The sequence below is a fragment of the Chrysemys picta genome, chromosome 1 (assembly GCF_011386835.1).
Source record: "Chrysemys picta bellii isolate R12L10 chromosome 1, ASM1138683v2, whole genome shotgun sequence".
Lineage (NCBI taxonomy): Eukaryota > Metazoa > Chordata > Testudines > Emydidae > Chrysemys > Chrysemys picta.
The window spans coordinates 89,106,841-89,131,881 of NC_088791.1; the positions used below are offsets into that span (position 1 = coordinate 89,106,841).

The 25,041-nt window shown below is 44.6% G+C and overlaps 1 protein-coding gene across 2 annotated transcripts; it reads right to left on the reverse strand.

The window, feature by feature from the left end:
- Positions 1-220: 220 nt before the first annotated feature.
- Positions 221-23,925, reverse strand: GSG1 (germ cell associated 1). Of its 2 annotated transcripts, XM_042859735.2 has the most exons (8): positions 23,769-23,925; positions 17,790-17,896; positions 14,836-14,891; positions 11,558-11,876; positions 8,145-8,192; positions 4,956-5,108; positions 4,408-4,519; positions 221-630 (listed from the first exon to the last, which is right to left on the reverse strand). In XM_042859735.2, exons 4-8 carry the CDS (start codon positions 11,874-11,876, stop codon positions 300-302), a joined length of 963 nt encoding a protein of 320 aa, XP_042715669.1. In that variant the 5' UTR covers positions 14,836-14,891; positions 17,790-17,896; positions 23,769-23,925; the 3' UTR covers positions 221-299. The 2 variants fall into 2 exon arrangements, with proteins under 2 accessions (XP_042715669.1, XP_023966513.1); XM_024110745.3 differs by lacking the exons at positions 14,836-14,891; positions 17,790-17,896; positions 23,769-23,925 and adding an exon at positions 14,918-15,117.
- Positions 23,926-25,041: the final 1,116 nt, after the last annotated feature.

Here is a 25,041-nt window from a genome sequence, read left to right on the forward strand (position 1 = left end):
GCATAAGAGTGTCCAGTGGAAATGGCCTGTGTGTTTACCATTCACGACTGACATGGTAACATTGCTCTCAACAGAGCAGACCAGCTCCAGTAGCACAAGCCACAGTGTCACTGTGAGTATCCCTGCAGTGCTGCCCAGAGACATGGATAGCAGTGACCACATGCCTTCTCCTCCTCCCAGCCCCCCAGAAGGGTTAAAGAAAGGAACCAGAACACCAGAGAACTTGATAACAATGATACTAGTATTTGGTTCAGACCTCAATCTCCCTACCGCTTCCCAAGCGGCCTGCTCCCCCCTCCCTAACAGTGATCTTCTTCCATGGACTGTCCCAAGACCTCATCTAGCTCCAGTTCAGGTTCCCGCTGTAGCACCTTCTGCTGCAGCTCGGAGTAAAAGTCGACCCCCTCTGAGACGGAATGGAGAGGTTTGTCTCGCTGCTGGTAGTAGCTGCTCATCTGCTCCCTATGGTGCTGCTGCTCCATGAAGCACTGATGGTGCTGTGACTGGTCCTTGAAGCTTCCATCATAGCCTTTGATATGGTTACGCTTGAACTCCAGCACAGTCTTGGTGTAAGTGTTGAGGGTGGTAACAGCAGAGGCCATGCAGCAGGTGAAGGAGGCCCAGGCCATGCTATGAGAGGGGAAGGAGAACAGCACATGCAGTGAGGATATTAATAAAGTCTTCCATTGTCAGAGAAGTATGATGGGGTCAAGAAATGAACCAGATGCATTGCAAGGAGCTAATGGCTTTCTTCTGGAATACCAGGCAGAGGCCACTAACTGGAGATGGACATCAACTAGATAGACCAGAGCTGTAGCCCAGACCCAAACCATTCTAGCCCTTAAGCTTTATCCTGCCTCCATTACCCTTCCCTTCCCCCTGAACAATGGAGTAAAATGTTGCTAGAGTCATAACATATGGTAGAGAAAGCGGGGGGGGGGGGGGGGGGGGAGAGAAATGCCATAAGGAAAAAAAAATTGATGCAGCGAGAGAAAATGACAGGAGGACGCTGGAAAATTTGCATCTGGAAAGCACGATCACGAGGCAGACCCCTTAGAGTAATAGGCCAGCCAGGGAGATCCTGAGTATCTTGTTCATTTTGCAGTCCTCAGTTACATTAACCACTCTCTATGGCACCTGTTGGACACTTTGTTTTGTCTTGTTTTCAAATAGCTTTTGATACGGTCTTTTCATAGGATCATTACAGAACGAAAATAACCCTTCAAATTCAAGTTAGCCAATATGACGTACCTGGCCAAAAAAAAACCCCTAAAAATAAAAAACTTTTTATATGTATCTAGGTTTGAAACTGCAGGATTCTCCAAGGAATAATTACTCAGGACTTATCATAGATCACTGATACTGCCCAGCATGCAACTGCAGTTAAAATGAAAAATGGCATTTTGGAGAACGTCATAACAGACAGAACAATGTTAATCATTTGTGTTCATTTTTGATCACATTATTGTAAGACATAGCTGAGACTAAGAAGCTCCACATCAGGGCAGCAAGGCTTGCCGAAATGAAATATGTAAATAAGATTATTTAGAATGGCAGAAGTGAGGGACTTGATCAGAGAAGAGGTTAAGAAGGGCACAGTGAAAACTGATCAGGCCATCTTTTTTTATACTGTCCCATACTTTGACCTGGGATTGATTTGAAGTCCCTTGAAGTTAATGGCAAGTAAACTTAAAACCAATGCAAAAAATACTTCACACAGTAACCAGACAGTCAGTGGAATACAATGCAGGCAGAGGTCCAAAGACAAACATTGCAACTAGATTTAATAAGGCCTGGATCATTTTATGGCCAATAATGTAGTTCTGATCATCTAATCTCATGCTTCAAGCTATTAGCTGATCACTATCTGAGTCAGGAAAGAACCTTCCTGCTTCCCTCCTAGGCCTGCAACATAGCACCGTTGGCAGATGCTTTTATTGGAGTTCTGTGTTCCTCCAAAGCACTAGGTATGGGCCACTGCTAGAAGAAGGATCCTAAATTTAATGCATCAGTGATCTGGTCAAGTCTGAAAGGTTTTGTATTCTGGTTGTGTCCCTCAATCCCAGAGTTTCCCAACACCTCTTTGAGCCACACCCACAGACTCACAAAACACCATTATCGGGTCTACATGTTCTCTAACGCTATGTCTATTTCCCTCTTAAATAGGTGGCTCCTGTTATCCTGTGGAAGAGACAGTGTTCCCTCTGACTTATGACTGTATACGGACAGTAGTGAGCAGTAGACACTGTGCTCAGTATCTTGGATGCACCAGTACCAGCTTCCTTAATGCATGTTCACTACACTTATAAGGATCTTTTGCACTGTGCATAAATGGTGATGGAACTTTATAGAGCCATCATGATGCTGTATATGGAGAAGTACGTTGGATTTAGCATTAAGGTGGCTATGGTCAGGACTACAGACACATAACTGCAGAAAAAGTGTTATACTGACTGATGTGAGCAACAGGAAGACCAGGTAGAAGGCGGCAATGGAGACAGATTGTGAAACCACAGGAGAGGAGGGATTCTGGTGAATCATTTCGACAGAGCGCCAGGCACTGTAGTGTCTAGGCACGAGTTTACAGACAAAATGCAAAATAACAACTAAACCATCCACGCTGGTGGGTTCAGATGGCCATGTGGGATGTGATGGGAGGCTGAGCCCTAAGCTTGCCGCTGTGTATATGAAAATGCGGGAGTGTGTTAGTTTTATGAGCAAACCGTGATGAAATGGAGAGGATGGATGAATCCAATTCTAGAAAAACGCCTGGTAGTGAAGGTCAGGGCACTTTAGCCCACAGCTCTAGGTGGTCGTCAGATCTCACAAGCTCAGCAGGATTGGACCTGGTTGGTATTTAAATGGACTATGCAGGGAACATTGGGAAATTAATTTGGTGATGCTTCCCCCTTTGATTCAGTACTAAGCCTGTGCCCTAGCATGCTGTCAGGGGGCACTGTGCTGCTGGAGAAGTTGGCTTTTAGGCTACGTCTGCACTATGAACTAAGGGGTATGATTTCCCCTGCTCGTTTACACATACTTGCACTAACTCTCATTGTGCTATCGTGAGTATAAATAGCCGTGTAGCCACAGCAGCACTGGCAGCAGCAACAGAGGCATGACTGAACTGTGCTGAGTACATACCCACCGGTTTCAGGTGGGTCTGTACGCACGGCTCAAGCCTGCCTCTGCTACAGATACCAGTACTACCACGGCTACACTGCTATTTATACTCACGCTAGTTCTCGTTGCGCTAGAGCGACTGTGTACATGAGCAGGGGAATCATACCTCTACCTCGTAGCATAGACATAGCCTTAGATATAAATACATGTAAAAGAGAGACCTTCACAATACGGTCATTAAAGGCCCCATGGCACCTTTTGGAAGCCAGCCAGTTCCTGGCCAAACGTCAGTTTGCATAATTACATTTAGTTTCTGTTCATTCCCCTGGCAGTCTCAGGTGGACAGTGTTCTTTTCCTTTCCTAAAAGGACAATTTAGGCTTAATACCAGGAGATATTTGGTAACCATAGAAATGAAATGTAGGGCTGAACGAGACCTCAAGAGATCATCCAGTCCAGCCCCTGCATTGAGGGAGAGCCGTGTAAACCTAGACAGACCTAGACAGGTGTTCATGTAACCTGTTCTTACAAACCTCCAGTGGTGGGAAATCCATGACCACCCTTGGTAGCCTATTCCAGTATTTAACTACCCTGAGAGTTAGAAAGCTTTTCCTAATATCTAACCTAAATCTCCCCTGCTGCAGATTAAGCCCATTACTTCTTGGCCTACATTCAGTGGACACGGAGAACAACTGACCACTTTACATATTTAAAGGCTGTTATCAGGTCTGCTCTCAGTCTTCACTTCTCAAGACTAACAAGTTTTTTGTTAACTTTCCTGATAGATCAGGTTGAAATAGGGAGGTCTATTAAACTGTAGGATAGTTTCTCAAGGTAAGGGGTGGAAGCTCCATTTCTTGGTTCAATCAAAATTGGACTGGACAAAACTCTGGGGAATATATGTTTCAGGGAGCAATCCTGCATTGAGTCAGGGGAGTGGACAGGATGTGACCTAGCTAGTCATCCTCCATCCCAGATCTATTACGTTAACCATGTGAGGCAAGGGTTGAGGCAAACACCTAAGGATCACAGAGAAGCAGCACTGGGGAAGCCATACTTTTGACAAAGCCCTGGCTGGGATGATTTAGCTGGGAATTGGTCCTGCTTTGAGCAGGGGGTTGGACTAGATGACCTCTTGAGGTCCCTTCCAACTCTGATATTCTATGATTCTATGATTCTATGATACTGGGGCTGTCTTCCGGGCTAAGTAGGAGGGAGCTGGAGAGGTGGACTGTGACTGAAGCCTACAGCCATAGGGATGTGGAGAGCCTCACAGTTCACGTACTAGAAAGCCCAGCCATAGTCCCACGAGTGCGGTCTCCAGTCCTCTGGCCCCAGATTGACAGTTGCTTGGAAGACTTGTGAGTACATCATGTGAGCCACCATCCCCAGCAGGCCTAAAGCAAGAGGACAGGAAGGCAAAATTGTCACAGTGGAGGCCAGGGCCAGCTGATTTGTTCTTCTGTCTAGGAACTAAGGCTTAGAATCAAATTCATCCTTCCACTCAGCAGGTTCAGCAGCTAAGTGATCTCCACCCTTGGGCCCTGTTCCCCCACCCTGTGTCATCGTCTCTCCTCTGATTCCCCATTATTCTCCCCAGCTCTGCCCATTTCCTTCTCTCTCTCACTACCACATTCTCTCCATGGCCCCTTTCCCCTTCTGCCCCCCGATTGACACACTGAGGCTAATGAATGTGTGAGGTCTTGGCAGCACTTTCTTCCCTGAAGGACTTCTTGAACCCTTTCCTTGATGAGTTTCACTCCCTGCCCTGGGCCACTCATGCTGCCACCCAAGAATGCTTTCATGACCCCATGCCTGCATGGGGGCACCAACCAGACAGCACAGAGGAAACAGCAGCGAAGGCATTGAGCTTCAGCCCGCAGACCGGATTCCCAGTGTACAGCATTTCTATCAGCAGCAGGATGAAACTAATGAGCAGCAAACTGATGTAGACCATCTCCGACCCCAACGACAGCCACAGGATTCCTGCCATGAACCAGAGGAAAGAAGAGACCTCTCAGAGTCAGCACAAAATAGGGTCATGACCTGCCACAGCCCTCCCGACCCTGACCCCCCCCAAAGGATCCCCACCATAAACTGGGGAGAGAGAGCAGACTCCAGACATTCCCCACAGCCCGCTGAGTAATGCAGAATGAATACAAACATCGGCTAAAAAGAATGTGGCTATTCTGCAGGGACGACATTCACCCCTGTGCAGATGGCCTGAAGAGGATGTATATACCACGAAAGCCTTCGAATTAGGGTTTAAATGATATACATAGGTCTTGTGTGGATCCTCTACACAGGTACATCTAGGGCAGTTGAGTAGACTCAGAAAAGTCAGGAGATGACCTTATACACAGGGGTCCTGTAACATCTCTGTTCTGGGATCGCCTATCTCCTAGTCCCCTGCTCTAACCACCATTACTACTAATAGACACCCTAGCCCTGAAATTGAGCTGTACCTTTCACTGCAAGGGAGGGGGAAGGTGGCTTTAGGACTGTCCAATAGCTCAAATTAGCCAGAGTCCAGTGAATTTCAGCTACACTCCCTCCTTCTCCCAACATACCCACCTCTGGCATGACCCTATGCCAGGAGCTATAGGGAAGAATGCAACATAGAGCCCTTATGCCAGCCCTATGCCACCCAAGGAGTCCCCTCCCCTCACTCTCTCCCCCCTTTACCCATTTCCAGGTAGGGAGGACCAGTTGTTTTCCTGAAGTGAAAAGGGGATGGAATGCAGCCAAGATTTGGCACCCCATCTCTAATTTTATATTGTAGTATATAATAACAACAGATGTGGATATTGTATTAAATAGGAGATACACTGTACGCTACACTAACTTCCATAGACATTATTCTGCTTTCCTACAGGATGTTCTAAGCTACTCCAATTATATAAAATATGGATACTAATTGGGATCTGTACAAGACCATTTGAAAATCAAACATTCGGGAGCCCTGTTTCATCCCCTGTGCAATTAGCAATTAGTTTGGACTGTGATGGAGTTTGGAATCTTAGCAGGTGACATCACAGTGTCTTGACAGGTGACTTCACAGTGGCATCTGGGAGACCAGGGATGCCAGTTCCAGAAGCTTCTTTCAGCCTTGACTAAATAACAAGGCTCGAACATGATTGCCTTTGAGCACAGAAGCTGAGCTCCTATGCATCAGGAGTCTGGCTTTGAGCTAAGAACGTGAGTGCCAACTCCCTGGAGCTGGTGGAAGGTGATTGTATGGGGAAAGACTGAACTGCCTTGTAAGCCTCGCGCTAAGGAGGGCTCAAGACTCCAGTTGCCCAGCTCCTCCCTGCTACTCCTCCAGTGAAGGAAAAGTGATCTCTGGGTTGTCTCCAAATAAGCCATATAGACCCAATGCAGGAAGAGTTCAAGGTGAGCTTGGAGACTATTCTCCCTATTCTACAGTTCAGGTTCTGATAAGTAGCAGAAAGCATCTAGTTATACTAAGTTCTTCCATAACTGTTTCTGGATATCATTTTCCATTCTGTAAGTTCACAAGTAATTCCCACTCCTGGTTTTGGTCCATCTGTTGTTGAGTTGACTTAGCCTGTAGTTCTACCTGTTAGAATAATTAATAACTGTCATTTAAATACAACAAGCTTTCTGCCTGTTCCTTTAGAGCAGAAGGGAATCCTATTGTGAGGAAGGATTGAGCCTAGTAGTTTATCATGGATAACACATGCAACTCTGTTAAAACTAATTAATACAAAAAGACTAGGAAGATGACCTTGTGCTTGAATAATGTATCCATGCTAAGTTGGTTGGGGGATAGGCAAAGCACAAACATTTAAGTTACCCTGTAGAAATAGCTCCCATTGTGACTACAGGTCAGTTTTTAACTAACAAGTGCCATCAGTAAAAAAACAGATTTGTTATTCCCAAGGAGAACAGGGCACTCTATTATTTATTTAGATTTATATATTAATATAACAGGCTACATATCCCAGGGTCTGAGTGCCGCTGACACAAGTTGCTAGAATAAAGATAAAATGAAACAGCATCTTACCCCCTCCCTGACCTCCACCAGAACTCAATCCCTCTACAACAAAACACAAAACTCCCCTCCCTTGCACAGATCCTAACCCATAGCAAACTGCCCTGAACAGCAGCCCACGGAAATCTGGCCACAGGCCCTGTCTGTGTGGTTTAGATTTTGACACCTACAGTAGAGATTTCTGACTCAAACTAAGAATGAAAGCAGGTTTCATGCATGCTTCTGGGAGAGTAGCTTGTTAATACAAAGAATTCTTTGCTCACATATTCTTCGTTTCTCTTCTGTAGATTTCAAGGTGCATTACAAAGGTGGGGTATGCATTATTAGCACCATTTTAAAGAGAAAGTAGGACCAACATTTTCAAAAGTGGATGCCCCAAAATAGTGGCCAAACAAACACATAGGATGAAATCTCTGAAGTCAATGGAAGTTTTGCCATTGGCTTCAGTGTGGCTAAGATTTCACCGTTAGGGTCTAATTTACAGATGTTCTGATCACCCACAGCTCCTATTCAGCTGGAGTAATGGGTGCTCAGAATGACTGAAATTCAGAACTCTGGTGTCTCAGGTTGGGACCCAAAAATTAAAGCACCCAAAATGGTGGCCATGTTTCAACTTTTTGACAGAAGTGACTTGCCCAAGATCATATGTCAAGTTGATGGTACAGCTGTGTTACTATTTATCACTCACATTGACTGTTTGTGTGCATTCCGGGTTATGACCAAGATTGGACATGCTGAAACACAGCAAAAAAGCTGTCTTTGTCACATTGACAGTTGGGCTGACAGCAGGAAGTACCAGAAATTATGTGAGGAAGGTTGAGCTTTCTAGCTTTTGGGGGCTGATGCCAGATGTTTTGGGTAAACATTTGGGGTGAAATCCTCAATACTTTGACTTCAGTAGGCAAGGATTAGGTGCCTACAACACCCTCTCAACCTGCTGAAGTTCCCCAATCTCTAGAAGGTGCATTGGGCAACTTTAGTGAGAAAAAGAAGAGACTCATTCTTACCTCTCTCTGCGGGGGGTGAAAGCTCAATGAAGCTACGACATTTCTCATCTGAAATACAAACACAATCAAGCTCAGATTATATGGATTCTCAAAAGATGGTAGGGGAGGATGGAGGAGAAAAAATTCCACCTTAATTGCCTCTTCCATTTCTCAAGCTTGCAGGCTCTACCTATTTTAAGGCCTTCTAGAGTCTGCTGTCTTTCTGACCAAAGAGATGGTTGCTTTGATCTGTTGTGGGAGTCCAGTGCGGAAAGATAGGGAAAGAAGGACAATGGTCTGTCTGTCTAGTGCAGATGGGGCTCTTATGAGAAAGCTGGTATACATTCACATTCACAAAAAATTAAATACAGCTGAGTATAAGTAAATAGCTATAAATTCAAAACATTAAAAGAAAGCTGTGATGAGATAAAATGCTCCTTTGCTGTCATAGAAGTTCCACAAGCTGCTTTAACTCTATAACTTCACCCCTCCCAGCTTCAGCTTGGAGATCATAAACTTTCTTCCATCCCACTCTTCTATTTCATGATTTTCCAGTATCGGCTACAAACCCTCAAACTCATCACATGGCCCATGCTCTATTTGCAAACACACCAACTCTTTTCCTCTTACTCTCCATAAACAAACCAGAGAGGTGCCTCTTGTCCCACTCCAACTTCCAACTATCCTAAGAAAACCACAATATATATCCTAATCTTCATAGAAACTCCATCAACCTTTTTTTACTATGAGACATGGAACTCTAATCTACCCCATCCACTTTCTATATATATAGACTAGAAACTTCATTATAATTTTCATATATAACTTTCTGATGTGAGTCAGAGACATTGCTCCAGGCCACTTATCAACTGCCATCCAATCCACTCAACACACACAGGCCAGAATACCCTAGGCACCAAACTAAGCTAAGCCATTGCTTATTGACAATGGCAGAAAGATGAGCATTGACTTGTCTGTAAAATGTATTATGTTCTCATTAATTGGCCAAGATTTTAAAAATACCCAGAGTTGTATCCAGTCTCTGCTGCACCTATGAAGGAGCCTGAACTCCACCAGGGCCCTCATGCCAGTTATAATCTCAGCTGCATTCATCAGGTTGATTCCAGCCTCTGCTAAGGAGCTCATGTAACAGGCACCGGAAGACCCAGCTCCCACTTAGGACATGGAATTTTCACTTGCCACTGGTCCCGCAGAAAGTAGCTCACAGCTCCTTCCCAATGAAGGATGTACCTTCTCTTAAGAACAGGACACCCCTTCTCCAAAGGAAACTCTGACTCTCCCCTCAGTACAGAATCACTATCACTTCCCTACCCTTAGGCATATACAATCCAAAATTGCTTTGGCCTCCATATCCCAGTGCAAACTTTTGTCTAATCTGCACATCCATTATAATCCCTAAAAGTCTCTTTTAGCATGACGGCTTGCCAGAGTTCTCTTTCCCACTGAATCTCCCCTGGGCAGATTATTTCCCCCCATATATATTAACTTGCCTTTTTTCCCCAGCTGAATCTCAGTTATTTTCTTATTTTTATTATATATCTTTCTTTTAGTTCTATAAAATCTTGTTATTTTCTGCCCACAATTCTAATCTCTGTAAACCCCTTGTATTATTTCTTTCCTCTCAGTGGTGTTCAGGATTCCTTCCAGCTCAGTACCATTTGCAGATTTCATTAACTCACTGTTCACTACCTCATCTAGACTTTAATGAAGTTATTAACAACACTGACCCTAATGCTGAGCTGTGCAGTGGCCCCATGAGACACCTTCCCAAAATTCAATACTTTGCAGCTGATCATAATCCTTTGTTTCTGGTCCTTCAACCTGCTGTCAAAACACATAACAGGGGCTATATGCAAGCCAGTCTGAATTAATTTTGAGTCTGATTTCATGAAAAATTGTGCCAAATGCATTACTAAAATCCAAATCTATCAGATCTCCTTCCCTTCATGCCTCACTGTTATTCCAGTATTGCCAAGAGGCCCATTACATCTCTGAAAACACCTTGAACTCAGTCGAATGATGCAGTCTCTTTCCCAACTCATACCCGCTATTGCCATGGAAATTAATCACAGATTTAAGCATTCCCACCTAAGCGCACCCTGTTCTGAACCACTCCTGACAATGCCAAGAACAAACCAGTCCTCTCAGCAAGACCTGAGAGTGACTGAAGCTTTTTTTTTATTGTTGTCCTGCTTTTAATTTGTAACCTCTCTGTTTTCAAGCGCTGATCCCAGTGGATCGCAGAAGGAGCAATAGTGCACAGAATGCCTTCTTGAACTGACAGGTTCCATTGTGAGTGCCTTTGAGGAAGGGGGAATGTTGGCTGGCACAGAGGAATGGGGATGGGCTAAAACGCCTTTCATTTCTGTTTTATGAGTTTCAACCTAGCTGTTTGCTGCCTTTGGAGCTAGTTCTGACCCACATATGCCAGGCCATAAAGATTGGCTTGGGGAGAATTCCCCCAGAGCACGTGTGACATGGGGCTGACGAAAGCCACAGCACAGGAGTTGAGGCAGGGGTGGGGGTAAGCAAGTTGGGGTGATAGGAGGCATTTTCAAAGGGCTCTGGGCTGCGGAGCAGTCCATAGGCAGCCTGGGTAAGGTTGCCATAAATTAGACCAGCGCCACCAGTCTAAATTGCACTGGGGGCCACACCAGCCTCCCAGCACAGGCAAAATTTGGTTGGCACAAAGGTGGCATGAAGCGTATTGCCGGTGCCAAGCATTCAAAAAACATGAATGTGTCGTCCCACCCCAAACCACGAGCTTCTAAAGATAAGCCTCTTGTTCATACTCCTTCTGTCATTTGCACCTTTGGGGTTCAGGTTGGCAAGCTTTTCTCCACAACTTTGAGGGAGAGAAACTTTGGAGGGGGGGGGGGGGGTTAAAATGACAGTTGAAATTCTCTCTTATTCACAGGACTCCAGGGCCTAGGGCTTTAAGAAAAACACCTCCTGTCATGGTACTTGCAATGAAAACGGCGACAGTTGTCAGCACTGCATAAAGCCATCACCCTGTCTCTCACCGCACAGGCTCCATCCCCTACTGAACGTGACATGAACTGGGGAGGGGGGGGAAGGGTGTTACTCCAGTTCATGCTGGGACAGATGTGAACATTACAAAACCACCCCCCACCACAAATAGCACTAAGGTGCCTTTTGTTAGCAGTCTCATCTTGTCTCCAAGACCCATTCAACTCCCACACATCATTCCCCTCACTGAGGGATGAAGTATGGTGGTGTGGTGTGTGGGTATGTGTGGGAGGCGGGCACTGCCACTGCCCCAACTCTATCCATTGTGCAGGTATGGAGAAGGCACCTTTCCCTAGTTTTGTCTGCCTGGCACCTATCATTGACACTAAAGACATTTTGCTGTAATAAGAATGAGGCTGAGGCTGCCTTGATGGAGATGCTACCTGGCCCTTCCATGTTCTCCTCACAGGAAAGCCACATGCCAGTGTGGAAGTATCGGAAGGCAAAGCGGTCGTCCCCGGTCTCCCAGCTGTAGTGCACTACGTCCTGGGATGAAGAATTGCTAGCACCTCCGTCTGCGGACACGTGCACACCGATGCACTTGGTGGCTTTGCCCTTTCCACACAAAGGCTTGGGCACCTTCTGGGTCCCAACACACCAGTAGCTGCCAAGCAAGGCTGTGGTAGAGAGGCTGAGAGCCAGCAGATTCAGGACAACTGCCAAGACAGCACGACGCCAAGGCAGGATCTTCAGCAGTTCCATCTGCAACAAACAAACATGATGGACTCACATACCAGCCATGCATCTCTCTTACTGTGCACAATGTCCCAGACCCTCACTGGTATGTAGGCTTCTCACTTCCACTGATTTCACTGGGAGTCAGAACCTAAACACCTTTGAGTAGTTGGGCCTATGTCGTATCCCACCAAAATGTGTGTGCATGTGAGGGCAAGGAGGAGAAACAGGACAGTCTGCCATCCTCAGGGCATCTTATTACCTCACTCAGGAATGAGAAACCGTTTCCTGACAGCATGATCCCTTAGACTGTGGAATAGTCACTTGAGGGAAGTGGTTGCTTCATCCATTTAAAATTGGACTGAACAAAGGAACTGGAGAATATACTGTAGGGAATAATCCTTCAGTGACAGAGTGAGTGGAGTTTCTCTCTTCAGAGAAAGCTGTGTGCAGAAAACTGATGAAATGATCAGGGCCATGAAATACAAGCACCTCTGAGGTGGCATGCCGCAGCAGTTAAACAACTCCCAGAAACACCAAGCAACAGCTTTGAACAGGAAGTGAAGAAGACTATTGTATCCCAATAAAATGCAAATTTGCAATGCCATAGCACATTTTATTGAAGGGTTGCAAAGCATTTTTTTTCAAATATGGTTAATTAATTTAGTCCCACATTGTGAGAGGTAAACATGATTATAGTCATTTTGCAGATAGGGAAACTGAGGCAGAGAACAGTTACATGAATTAACCAAGGTCACACACCAGATCAGAGACTTAGGAAGAGAACCTAGGAATCCTGACTCCCCAGCCTCACTCCCCACTAGACAGCCCTTCCCACACAGGAAGCTACCAACCCTTAGATCAGAATCTGAGTGCGGCACTGGAATGGCAATACCCCTGCTCTTGCAAAAAGTGTAATGAAGATCTTAAATGACAATAAAAGCCTCCATGTTACAGTTCATTTGAAAGCCAGCAACTCCAACAGCACCTTAGTATACCAGGGCACTGGCCACTGCTCACTCTGAGGGAAGAGTACCCCTGCTGAATAACTCACACCACTTCCCCTAGAACCCTGGGGTTTTCTCTTGAGGTCTCCCAGCAAAACACTCCCTAGAGCATTTAGATGTTACCTGTCCATCTGCCAGCTTCTCATGTAATCGTTTCAGTGCCTTCTTCCATGGGGCACCCCCAACACGTGGTACAACCTTGCTGAGTTCATTGGCGTGGCTCCTACCTTTCCATATTTAAGATTCTCCTAAAGCCCTAGTTCAGCTGTGCTGCTCACCATGGATAGAGTTGATGGTATATAAATTGCCTCCCGCTGTTCCCTTTCCCCATACCTCTGTCTGCTTGTCTGTCTGCCTTTACGCTGCGAGCTCCCCAAAGCAGGGACCACCCCCTTTTCAATGTTTGGGAAACACCTGTCCCATCTGGGGCACAACCAAAAATAAATAATATGTGAGACGGAATGCTGCTTCACTCATGATAAATTACAAGGACATGGCCCACAGAGGCCACAACCCCTGCTTTGTTAACCAGAAAGCTGATCAGTAAAGGACAGTGCCTGAGATGGAGCAACTTTCCCTCTTGGGTGGGAGTAGGATTGACTAGTCTTGCATCACACACAAGGCCTTGTCTACACTGATGGCAGCATGTAGGGTCTGCATAGCTGCAGGCTGCAGTGAAAACCAGGCTGCATCCACACTGCAGTTTGTAGCTACACAAGGCAGTGAAAGACCTGGAGGGATTGGAGCAGTGGGGAAAGGCTTCAGCAGCAAGGAGCCTCCCACCTGCCAGAGTCTTTCCCCTGGGCCAGAGTTTTTCCCTGTGGTGGGGAAGGGCTGCATTGAGGCAGCGGGACACTACAGTGTAGACGTGGGAGGCACTGCCTGGGCATAGAGAGACTGTGTGGAGTACATACCCTAAGGTTCTGGCATGTCTTTATACACCTAAACAGTGCCTTGTCATCTACACTGCTGTGTATACCTGTGGTAGGAAGTGTGCAACGTCCGTACTCTATATGCTGCCGTAAGTGTAGACATAGCCTCAAATAGGGTGACCAGACAGCAAGTGTGAAAAATCGGGACAGGGGTGGGGGGTAATAGGAGCCTATATATGAAAAAGACCCAAAAATCAGGACTGTCCCTATAAAATTGGGACATCTGGTCACCCTACACTGTGTGCCCAAGTAGAATGCATTGAGCAAAGGTAAGAAACTACCAACTACTGAGAATGCCCTTCCCTCTCCCTTCAAAGTCTATTGCTCAGGCTTCTGTTTCCTGTGAGCCACTCCAGTGACAATTACTCAGCAACCTCCCTGTTCAATTACACTGGAAAAGGTGTTGCCAACACTACAGAGTTACTCATTCAATCTCTAATCTGAAGGCATGTTTGACCTTACCGTGTCCAGGAAGCAGATGATTGCCACCTGCACAGTATTAGTTAAGGGGTTATGGCCAGGGCTGGTGGGAAAAGTTTCCAATAACACTTTTTTCTGATGAAGATAAGATTGTCAAGAAAACAGTTTTTTTGTGGAAAGTGTCTGCTTTCCTCAAAAATATCCAGCTTTTCATCTGAAAGCAGAAAACCTGAAAACTGAAAATTTTCCTCTGACAACAGTTTTCCATTTTTCAGCATTTTTTTGGTCAAAATTATTCTGTTTGCACTCGCTAAAAAGGGATTTAGCATCAATCGTTATTACTAAAATTTTGTCAAACACAATTTTTTTGATTTTCACCTAAATTTTCCACGAGAAAAAAATTCTGTGCAGCTGTATTTGTGTCAGTATCTTAGAATCTGCATAATTTTCTAAATACCTTAGGACTGGAACAAAGGGAAGAAGAAGGGGCAGAAAATGGTGGTGCCAGGAGGATGTAGAAGAGCGGAGAGAGAGGACATTGGTTAGGAAAGTGAGAAGGCAACCTGAATTACTTCCTTAGACAAACACACCCGGAAAAGTTTCCTTCTACGAAAGCCAAGCACTTACAGCCAGTAACTGGTCAGACAACTTCTGGCATCTGGAAAGCCTCTGCAGCTAACCTCCTGAAATAAAGGAGAGTAGAATTTACCTTGCTGGTGGGTCTTTTACGTGCTGTTGTTTAGTTTGTGGACGGCACAGCTGTACGACTCACTCTTTGCCTTGCTCTCTCCTGCATCTATCAGCTAGATCGTTCAAGAAAACAAACTGCTTCCAAAGCTCTTTCTCCTTCATCTCCTCCCAACCCCATCCAGCCCCCCAACACCCTGTGATTATTAAATGCTCTCCCTTCCAGCCAGCAGCTGTTTTGAGCTGTTTTATAATCCACAATGCAATCATGGCACAGCTGTTCTGGGAGATTATACGGGAAGAGATTGGTGTTGCAGGCTGGGATTAAGCGCAAAGAGTGACCTGCATTCACTGAGGAAAAAGTTTCAATATAATACAGAGGAGACTCCAATTACTCCCATCTGATGGATGTTTGGTAGCCTGTCCAAAACGAGTCGGAGTTTCTCAGACTAATGCCTAGCAGCCCAAAAAAACTACAACCACCATTGGCACTAGCTGGTCCCATTGTTGGCAATCACAACAGAGTGGCAAGGGACTGAATGGTCCATGGAGGCTGAGCTCCCTTGATCCTTAGAGATGTATTCTCCTTGGCAGAACTGAGGCATGTGAAAAGGAAAGGGCAGCCGTTCTGAGGATGGAAGATTTGAGACGCCAAGGGACATCAATCCAGCATCTCTCACAACCTCTTCAAATTTTAATGAAAAAGAAATAACTGGACGGCAGGACAAATATGTCAGACAGCCACTAAAGGGCATAGGGGAGCTTTCACTATGACGCAAGGAACTTGTTTTAAGTTAGAACTTCATTACAGAAAAGTGCCCGTAAGGCATTCCATGCACACCTGCCTATCTGGGGCCAGGAGGAGTCCTTGTACAGAGTGGGCGAGTCTTCCAGTGTTGTTCGGAGTTATCAGAATGGATTGTGTGTGTAGCTAGCCTACTCTCCTGCCTCTTGTCATACCAAACAAAGCAATGGTCTATCTAGTCAGGGGTCCTGGTTCTTATAAATCCCATTGCTAGATGCTTGAGAGGTAGATATAAAATAATATTTGACACTTGTATAGCACATTCCACCTCCAAAGTACCACACTGACATTAATGAAAATGCCTCACAAATGCCCCTACATGGTCAATAGCATAATTTCCTCCTGATCAATTATATCTTGAAGCAGGAGGACTGATAGCCCTTAGATCACTTTAGTCCTAGCTATTGCATAGGCTACTCTTATGTATATATTTCTTTCTGAGGTTAATTGGCAGCAGTATTGAATGTTTGGACACCACAACCACTGTCCCCAGATCCTTATATTAATTACTGAGTTGTGTTGAATACAGATTCCTCTGTCTGAGTGAAGAGGGTGAGGCCCATATATAATATTAGTTAGGAGTCTTCTTCTAGTGAGAGAGGCAATTCTTTCCATAGGCCAAAACATTCAAATGGGAGTATGTAAAGTTTGGCGTCTAAATCCATATTTACAGACCTAAATAAAAGTGGCCTGATTTTCAGAGAGGGCGAGTCTGAGAGGTGTTCAGCCCCTCTGAAAATCCTCTTGCAACTCTGAGTCAACTCTGGAGCATGCACCTAACTTTTAGCATGTTAGTAGTCCCATTATAGTACATGGAACAACTCACATGCTTAAAATTGGGTACATGTTTAACTCTATTGTGGAAGTGAGTTCTAATTTATGTGTCTAGATATGGATTTTAGGTGTATACCTTTAGGTGCCCATGTTTAAAAATACTGGACTTAAGGGCCAGAATTTTGAAAGTATTTAGGTGCCTAAACAGCTTTAAAAATCTGGCCGTTAGTGTTTTTGATGGCGGCAGAATTTATCCTACCACCAGGTGGCAACTTTTCCTCACTCTTTTCTCACTTGCTGCTCTAACTTGTATCACATGTATCTGGGAAGCAACATCCCAGTTTATATCCATCTTCTCTCCCTTTTTTGTTCTGTCTTCTCTCAAAGAACAAATTCTCTTTCTGAGTCTCTCTCTCTTTTTTTCTGTGTTAGGTTTTTCTAAGGTGCTTATCTCTATCAGCTAAGCCCCAAAGAATTATAAAACCATGAAAATTATCAGTGGCAAAGATCTAATAGGTCACCTGCTCCATCTTTTGGCTAATGCCGGATTGCGCCCTGTACAGTATTTTCCAATGCTTCACCAAGTCTCATTTCAAATATCTCAAGCAATGAGGTTTCCATCCGGAGATTATTCCACCATCCAGTAGATTTCAACATTGGAAAATATTTCCTGATATTCAACCTAAAATCCCCTTAGCTCAATTTCATGCCATTGCTACTAGAAATACCCTCCCAGACATCCTAAACAATTCTGCTGCCTTAGCATGCTGCGGGGAGTACTGTTTCTTCCACAAAAACAATGAGGAGTCCGGTGGTACCTTAAAGACTAACAGATTTTTTTGGGCATAAGCTTTTCTGAGTAGTGGGTTTTTTACCCACGAAAGCTTATTCCCAAATAAATCTGTTAGTCTTTAAGGTGCCGCCGGACTCCTTGTTGTTTTTGTGGATACAGACTAACACGGCTACCCCTCTGATACTTGTTTCTTCCAGTTTTCTCCTCTGGGTATCTGCAGCTTCACACCACTGACCATTTTAAAAGTTTCCTTTGCCTAGTGAAGTCAACACATGAAGCACTTTGACTTCAATGCAAGACACAATATTAATGCAACATCTTTGAGGAGATTTTTCATATACAAAAGTCAGGTATTTTAAAAGTTAAATTTCCCACAGCATTTTTAGCTTGGCCTCATCGCACATACACATTCAGGGTCAAATCCTGCAAGGAGGTGAGCACCCTCAGTGTCCAAGGACTACAGTGGGATTTGAGGGTGCTGAGCATCAAACTGGATAGCACCCTAAGTCAGTGATACTCAACCAGTGGATCTCAAGAGGTACATGGCTCTTCATAGCCCTGTATGGAGTTCTCTTCTGATGGGCAAGTGAGGGGTCATGCGACGGTCTGACATGGATTCTTCAGTTGCCCTGGGGGAAAATGGCAATATCAACAAAAACACGCATGTTCACTCAGCTAAACTTACATAGACACACTCATACCCACAAACCATTCTCCAAGCTCCTCAGACATTACACCTCTGTATTACCTTCTACCTATAGCTCCTTCTTCTGCTTTTATATGAATAAAGTCCAGAGAAGTGGTCTCCTCCCTTAGTAATACATACACAGCGGATATCTCCGGGTGGTGGTGACATTAGAGCCGGACTTTTCAAAACCAGTGACAGACTGCAAATGCCAGATTTCTCCCTGAGCCCTAAATAATTCTACTCAGATTGAAACCTTTATTTAGCTGTTTGTATGTATGAATTAACTCTTACTTTGCAATGAACTAGTTAGGCATATGTTTGGATTCTAAATCCATTTAAAGGTGAATTTTTGTTTAAAACCATTAAAATTGGTTATACTGTTAGGGACACAAGCTCACTAACAGAATATACGTGTTGAATATACATCGTTTACACATTACAAATATATTTTAAAGGTGAATAAACAAGCTTTTCGCCTCTTAAGACTTGATTTTAAGTTCCTGCATGTCTTCTGGAAAAGGTTCTGTTTGCAGGGGAATTGTTTTTTATTCATTTATATCTTTATGATTTTGACCTATTTAAGAAGCACACAAGGTTACAGGAAACAAAGGAAAATTAAATGCAGCAGTCTAAATGTTCAGAATTTACTAGGGATGTTTTTGCCTTGAGTTCTAGATGCCCAACTTAAGATACCTTAAGGGATCTCAATTTACACAAAGCATCGAGCGCCTGCCTTCTTCAAATCGGGCCCCTTTAATGTGGCTCAGATTGGGCACCCAAAAATGGAGGAACCCCAAATCACTAGTCACTTCTAAAAATTTAGGCCAACATATAATATATAGGAAAAGAAAAAAAACAGTGTCTATAGCTCTATAGTTATATTAAATAAGATCCAGAGGTTGCTTGTGTGAGCAAGGCATTCGGATACTACAGTGGTGTGGGCCATACAAGCCCAAAGACAGACAGATTAGATTAGGTAAGGTAAGCATTTATCTCCATCAGCTCTTTGGGGACAATACCCAAAATGGCAAGTATGAAAGAGTGGAAACATGCAACTATTCTTTTTCTTTCATTAAGCATACATCAGTCATGAATCTCCAGGAAATGTGTCCAGCTGCCTTGAAATGTACCACATTTGTCATTTTGTTGATGGGTTAATTCTTTCTAAGCTTGCCAATTCATGCATTGTGTAATATGTCACAGAAGCTGCAGGATTTCCACTTTTGCAGAATGTCTCTCTTTGCATTTAGAAATGCTCTTAAAATTAATTGTTGATAGTTTTAGTTATACCTATTATGGGATCCCTTCTAAGAATAAATATCCTCACGAACACCTAAACAGAGCAAAGAACTGTCATAGATTCATAGATGATTTTAAAACCAGAAGGGACAACTATGATAATCTAATCTGACCTACTGCATAACACGGACCATAGAACATCAGCCATTAATTTCTGAATCAAGCTTATAATTTCTGTTTGAGCTATAGCAGATATTTTAGAAAGACATCCGGTCTTGACTTAAAAGGACTGCAGGTGATGGAGAATCCACCACGTCCTTGGTAACTTGTTCCGAAGAAGTGGGCTGTAGTCCACGAAAGCTTATGCTCTAATAAATTTGTTAGTCTCTAAGGTGCCACAAGTACTCCTGTTCTTTTTGTTCCAATGATTAATTACCCTCACCTATCAAAACTTTGTGCCTTCTTTCTAGTCTGAATTTGTCCAGCTTCAGTTTCCAACCAATGGAACTTGTTATGCCTGTCATCATCTGTGCCAGAGGAGATACAGAAGCCTAAACTTGGCAGGTGACATGCAACAAAATGATTTTAAATATTTTATTTTAAATGCCACAAATAAAGGCATTTTATTAGAGATGCTTAGTGTGAGCTAATGGTATAGCAGGGAACCCAAATTCCTGAGTTCTGCTCCCGGTTCTGACACTGACTCTATGGTAGTGGCTAAGTAATTTACACCCAATCTTAAATGAGATCTGTGTGGGCTGACCCCATTGCACATGGAGCCTCAATGAAGTCAAACAGGCTCTTCTTAGGAGCAAAAGTCATCCCTGTGGAGTTCATTGCAGGATCGGGATTTAATCTCTGCCTCTGGTTATGCTGTCTTCAAAATTAATATTATTTATTTATTACAGATTAGCGTGGACAGTGTGCTCACTGATGTACAAAACACAAAGGTAAAGATTGTCTCTGGTCCAAAGGGCTTAAAATTAGAGCTGGCCAGAAAACAGAATTTCCACGAGGTGGAGAATTCTTACATTTCAAATTTTTTCATTCCAAATCAGACTGAAAAGCCACCATTTTCCACAGAACAAAAATGCTGAAAACTTTTGATTCAAAACCATAGAAGTGTTTCATTTACATGTTGTTGAAACATTGTAATATACAAGTAATATATATACATATTGTATATAATATGAAAAGTAATTTAAATATAATATAAAAGTGAAAACAAAATGAATCAAAACCAAAAGTCGAAAGAAAATGTTTTTACCTTATCAAAACTAAAGGTTTTGAGGTTATTGAAATCAAACAAGAAAGTTGAAATGAACCATTTTGAATTTTTCCACATCAAATTTTAATCCAACTTGTTTTGACCAGCTCTGCTTAAAAGCTAAAGGCTCAGTCTGCATGTGAGTAACTTTACTCATTGATGTCTGTGGGACTAACCATGTTATTAAAGTTACATTCATGCATAAGTGTTTGCAGGATCTAGACCTTAAAGAAAGACTCTGAGTTGACAGAAGACGCTCAGAACATTCAGAGGAGAGAGTAATGTAGAGTTAGCTTTTTGGGGGTGGGAGGAGGTGTTATTGTCCTTTGGTTATTACAAACTGCCTACCGGTGGGTGTTCATGCATAAAAGACAAGATGGCAAGCGGTGCAGAGACTGGAGCAGTAGGCGGTGGCAAAAAAAGGCATTGAGGCTGGCAGAACTGACAAAGTGGAGCAGGCAGAGGGTGCAACAAGAGACAAGGCCAGAGATTTAGGTCTAAGTGACGTAATAAGAATAGATTGCCCGATGGCGGAGATGGAGGAGGATTAGTTACGGCTGATGCTTGCTTTGAAAACAAAAGGTGCTGAATATTATTCCTGCACATTTTAACTCATGTAATCTGTTAATTATCAGGGATTGTAGTTTTGGGGTTTTGTTTCTTTTTAAATGAGGATTTTAAATCCCCTGTAATTCTTTCGTGGCTCTCAGAGGTCATCTGCTCATTGATGGTCTGCATGTCTGGTAAATACCATGTGCTGGGTCACGGCATTAAAGTGCACCTTTAACAGCACCAAGTGTAACCCGGAAAACTGCCTCTGTGAGTGCAATGGGGCAGGTTAACATGACAGAGAGGGGGAACCTCAGTGTTTGAATCCCATAAATTGTGTGTGTTGGGAACTGTATAGCTCAGTGCTGCAGTAACACAGGTAACCCCCCCCCCCCCATTAATATAAAGGGGAAAATCTGTTAACCAAAAGAGGCTTGGGGAAACTTCCCCCAGCCTTGTCTTCTGGGGGAGGAGACACAGCTGTGAAGCCTCCGCTCCCTGCTTTGGAGTCCCCCTAGCAACAGGATTGGTGTGTAGTGCGATGAGCAGGATGGCTTTCTGTCCATTTCCCAGCCCCCTGGGAGAATTGCAGATCCTGCCTCTGCACAGCCTGTGGCGCGCTCGCCTCACGCGGGCTGATGACTGACATGGACAGAAGCTCATGCAGGGGGAGGGAGCTGGGGGCCTTCACCAGGCCCCATGGAAAGGGAGCGGCCCACTCAAAGTGAGAACAAGGAACAGTCATGGAGCTGGGCGTCTCCCTCCCTCTCTCTATTTCTCTCTCTCTCTGTTTACTCTGGAGTTGCCTCAAAGCCAGTCATTCTGTTGCCAGGGCAACCCCAGTACCACACTGAACATGTTGTGAATTCTGGAGGCAGAGAACAGGCCTTAGAGTTCCCAACTAGTCGGGCAGCAGAAGGGGCTGAGATGGGTGTGTGGGGGATGTTTCTTCCTCTCCATTTCCTGCGACCGGTACTAACGGCTTTCCTGGAACACTCCGAAGGCAGACAGCGTCCAGAGGGGGCAGGGAAAGGAGACTGGACAGAAATACCCCCAAAGAGTAGAATTCAAGTGTAGATGGACAAAAGTGGAGGGAAGAGCGTTGGATCAGGCTATGAAGGTGACGTACAAGGAAGGCCAGTAGGCGTTAGTGGATAGGCTGGGAAACAGAGATCAAGGCAAAAGGGGCTTTCTACTGCTGCTGCTGCTACTGCTTTGGGAATGGCTGGGTGTGAGAATTGAAGGGGAACACCCAGCTGATAGTTCCTCACACTGTGCCAAGGGAAGAGGGGGAGGGTTGCTATAGTAATGGTCTCTGTTGTGTAACCCCCCCTTCCTCTCATTCACTCCCTCCACTTCCAGCTGTGTGTATGTGTGTAAGAGAGCGAGAGTCATGGGTATTATTATTTCTTTATACAGCACCACGTGTGCGTGTGATGCGTGCATAATGTGTCACTGTCCTGCTCTGGGGCTCAGACAGCCTAGGAGAACAAGCCCCCTGGTTCTTTCTGGGTATGTCTACTCTGCAATGTAAAGCCCAGGGTTAGTGGGACTTGAGTCAGCTGACCCATGTTAGGGAACCTTGGGCTTGAGCATCTACATTGTATTTAAACTCCATGTTAAAACTTTTCTAACCCGTGCTAAAACCTAGGGCTCTGGCATCCCCACTGCAAAGCGCATACCCGTGTCAAAATAACCATATCCCAGAGTCCCTAGCACCTCCCCCCACTCTCCAAAATGTGGTCACTTTAGCCCTAGGATTGTGGTGCACTGTGGATAAACTTTACTGCCCACCTTGCAGGGGTGTGGCTTTCATTTTCACTAGAGGGGATTGCAGACTGTTGGGATAGAGGGGACTAAGGAAGTTGTCCCATGGAATTGTAGGATACTTCTAACTGACTCCCGGGACCCAAGTCAAGCGGGTTTGCATCTACGTTGCAAAGCAATAGGGCTCAGACCCTGGGTCCCAGCTTGACTTGAATTTGGATCCTCCAGCCCTGCAGGGTCCTGGGACCCTGGGTCCGAGCCCTGAGTTAACACATCTACAGTGTAGACGCAAGGGGGTGGGGAGGCTCTGGGGGCGGTAGGCTTGAGTCCAAACTCAAGCACAGGCTGATGTTGCATTGTATACATACCCTTAGAGGGCTTTTCTGGAGCTCATTAGCTAGGGTAACCAGATGTCCCGATTTTACAGGGACAGTCCTGATTTTTGGGTCTTTTTCTTATATAGGCTCCTATTACCCCCCACCCCCGTCCCGATTTTTCACATTTGCTGTCTTGTCACCCTATCATTAACTGAGAGGCCGAGTTCACAGGACAGGATTGCAAAAGTCTATGAAAAACCCCAATGACTTCAATGGTGCCGGACCACTTTAACCCAGCTGAGAATCGAGCCCTAGATCTTAAGTTACACACCAAAAATATTATTAAAAACATTATTAAGGTTGCAAGGTCAATCAGTCAAAAGTTAAGAAATGCCTGAATGAAGCTTGCCTGTGCAGCCATCATTCAGTCCTCTTGTGCGAATGCATTATGATATAGTCAATAATTACATGATTATGTCCTGTTTTTGCCACAGATCCCTGCCTCATTCACTGCACAGGACGGATGATACTCAATTAACGAGCAGCTATTCAATATTTTGTTTTCTCTTCATTGGTCAGGGTGTGGCCCTAGGCCTTATTTCCTGTGCACTATCCAAACCCTGCTCTGCAGACAGAATTATCAGTTTCCTCATGGGCTTTTCTATGGTGCTCACCTGTGCCTTCCACCTTCTGCAATAAGTACGGCAGGGGTCCTACAGACAACAGCCTCCTCCACAACACAACCCTGATTCATCCCCAGATCCTTGTCCACTCTGTGCACTGAATGCGACAGGAGTCCTGTAGAAAAAAAATAGCATGTTGTCATGTAACTAAAGTCAATGTACACACACAAGGGGACTGAATTACGGTTGCACAGATAACCTTAATTATGGCATTTTCTAATTTGACTGCTTGACTTAGGATCCTTAATCTGCTTCTAATGTAGTTTGTTGCAAGTAATTTCCTAGGTTTATAAAAAAAAGCAAACTGAAAAAACAGAAATTCCATCATGTGGCATCATATTGACCCCCACATGATTAATCAACAGGGTTGGAACATTTAGACTGAACACAGAGACATCTGCCATTTCAGCTAACAGAGAAACCAATAGCAATAGCAGGTTGTCATCTTTTATATGGACAAGCACTAGAGGGGGACGACACACACACTTTGCCAGTGGGTTTCAAAGATATTTTCTGACAGCAGAGGAATAGTGAGACTCAGGAAACTTGGGTTCCACCCCAGCCTCTGGAGAGGCATATGGTTTAAAAGCCACAGACTCTTCTGCTTTTTTCCCACAAGCTTGACCCCCTTCTAGCCCATCCCCATCAGCCTATCTCTGTCCCAGTCCTGTCTCCTTCCTACCCATAGGTTCTTGTCCCAGTCTCATCCTACTAGCCTACTGTGACAGACTGCACCCGCATGTTCACCACTTTTACAAGACTATGGCTACATCTACACTACGGGGGGGGGTGTCGATTTAAGATACGCAAATTCAGCTACGCGAATAGCGTAGCTGAATTCGACGTATCGCAGCCAACTTACCCCGCTGTAGGGACGGCGGCAAAATCGACCTCTGCGGCTTCCCGTCGACGGCGCTTACTCCCACCTCCGCTGGTGGAGTAAGAGCGTCGATTCGGGGATCGATTGTCGCGTCCCAACGGGACGCGATAAATCGATCCCCGAGAGGTCGATTTCTACCCGCCGATTCAGGCGGGTAGTGTAGACCCAGCCTAAGATACATTTTCTACAAAGTATGCCTTGTGAGGTATCATTTAAAAACTTATAATGTACTTATAGTCCTGGTAAAATGTGTGTAGCAACATTGTATGTAAAGATTCTACTCTATGAGATTGCTGAGACATGATCCAAGCTTAGAAAAAACAGCCCAAACCAATTCCTCAGAGGCAAAAGGTTAGCTAGCACCTCAGTCAGGTGTCAACATAG

Coding starts and splice junctions, on each gene's coding strand:
- GSG1 (XM_042859735.2), bottom strand. CDS start 11,876: ATGGAACTGCTGAAGATCCTGCCTTGGCGTCGTGCTGTCTTGGCAGTT. Junction 5,109..8,144: donor TTCACCCCCCGCAGAGAGAG/GTAAGAATGAGT, acceptor GGTTCATGGCAG/GAATCCTGTGGCTGTCGTTG. Junction 631..4,407: donor GACTATGGCTGGGCTTTCTA/GTACGTGAACTG, acceptor CCCCTCTCATAG/CATGGCCTGGGCCTCCTTCA.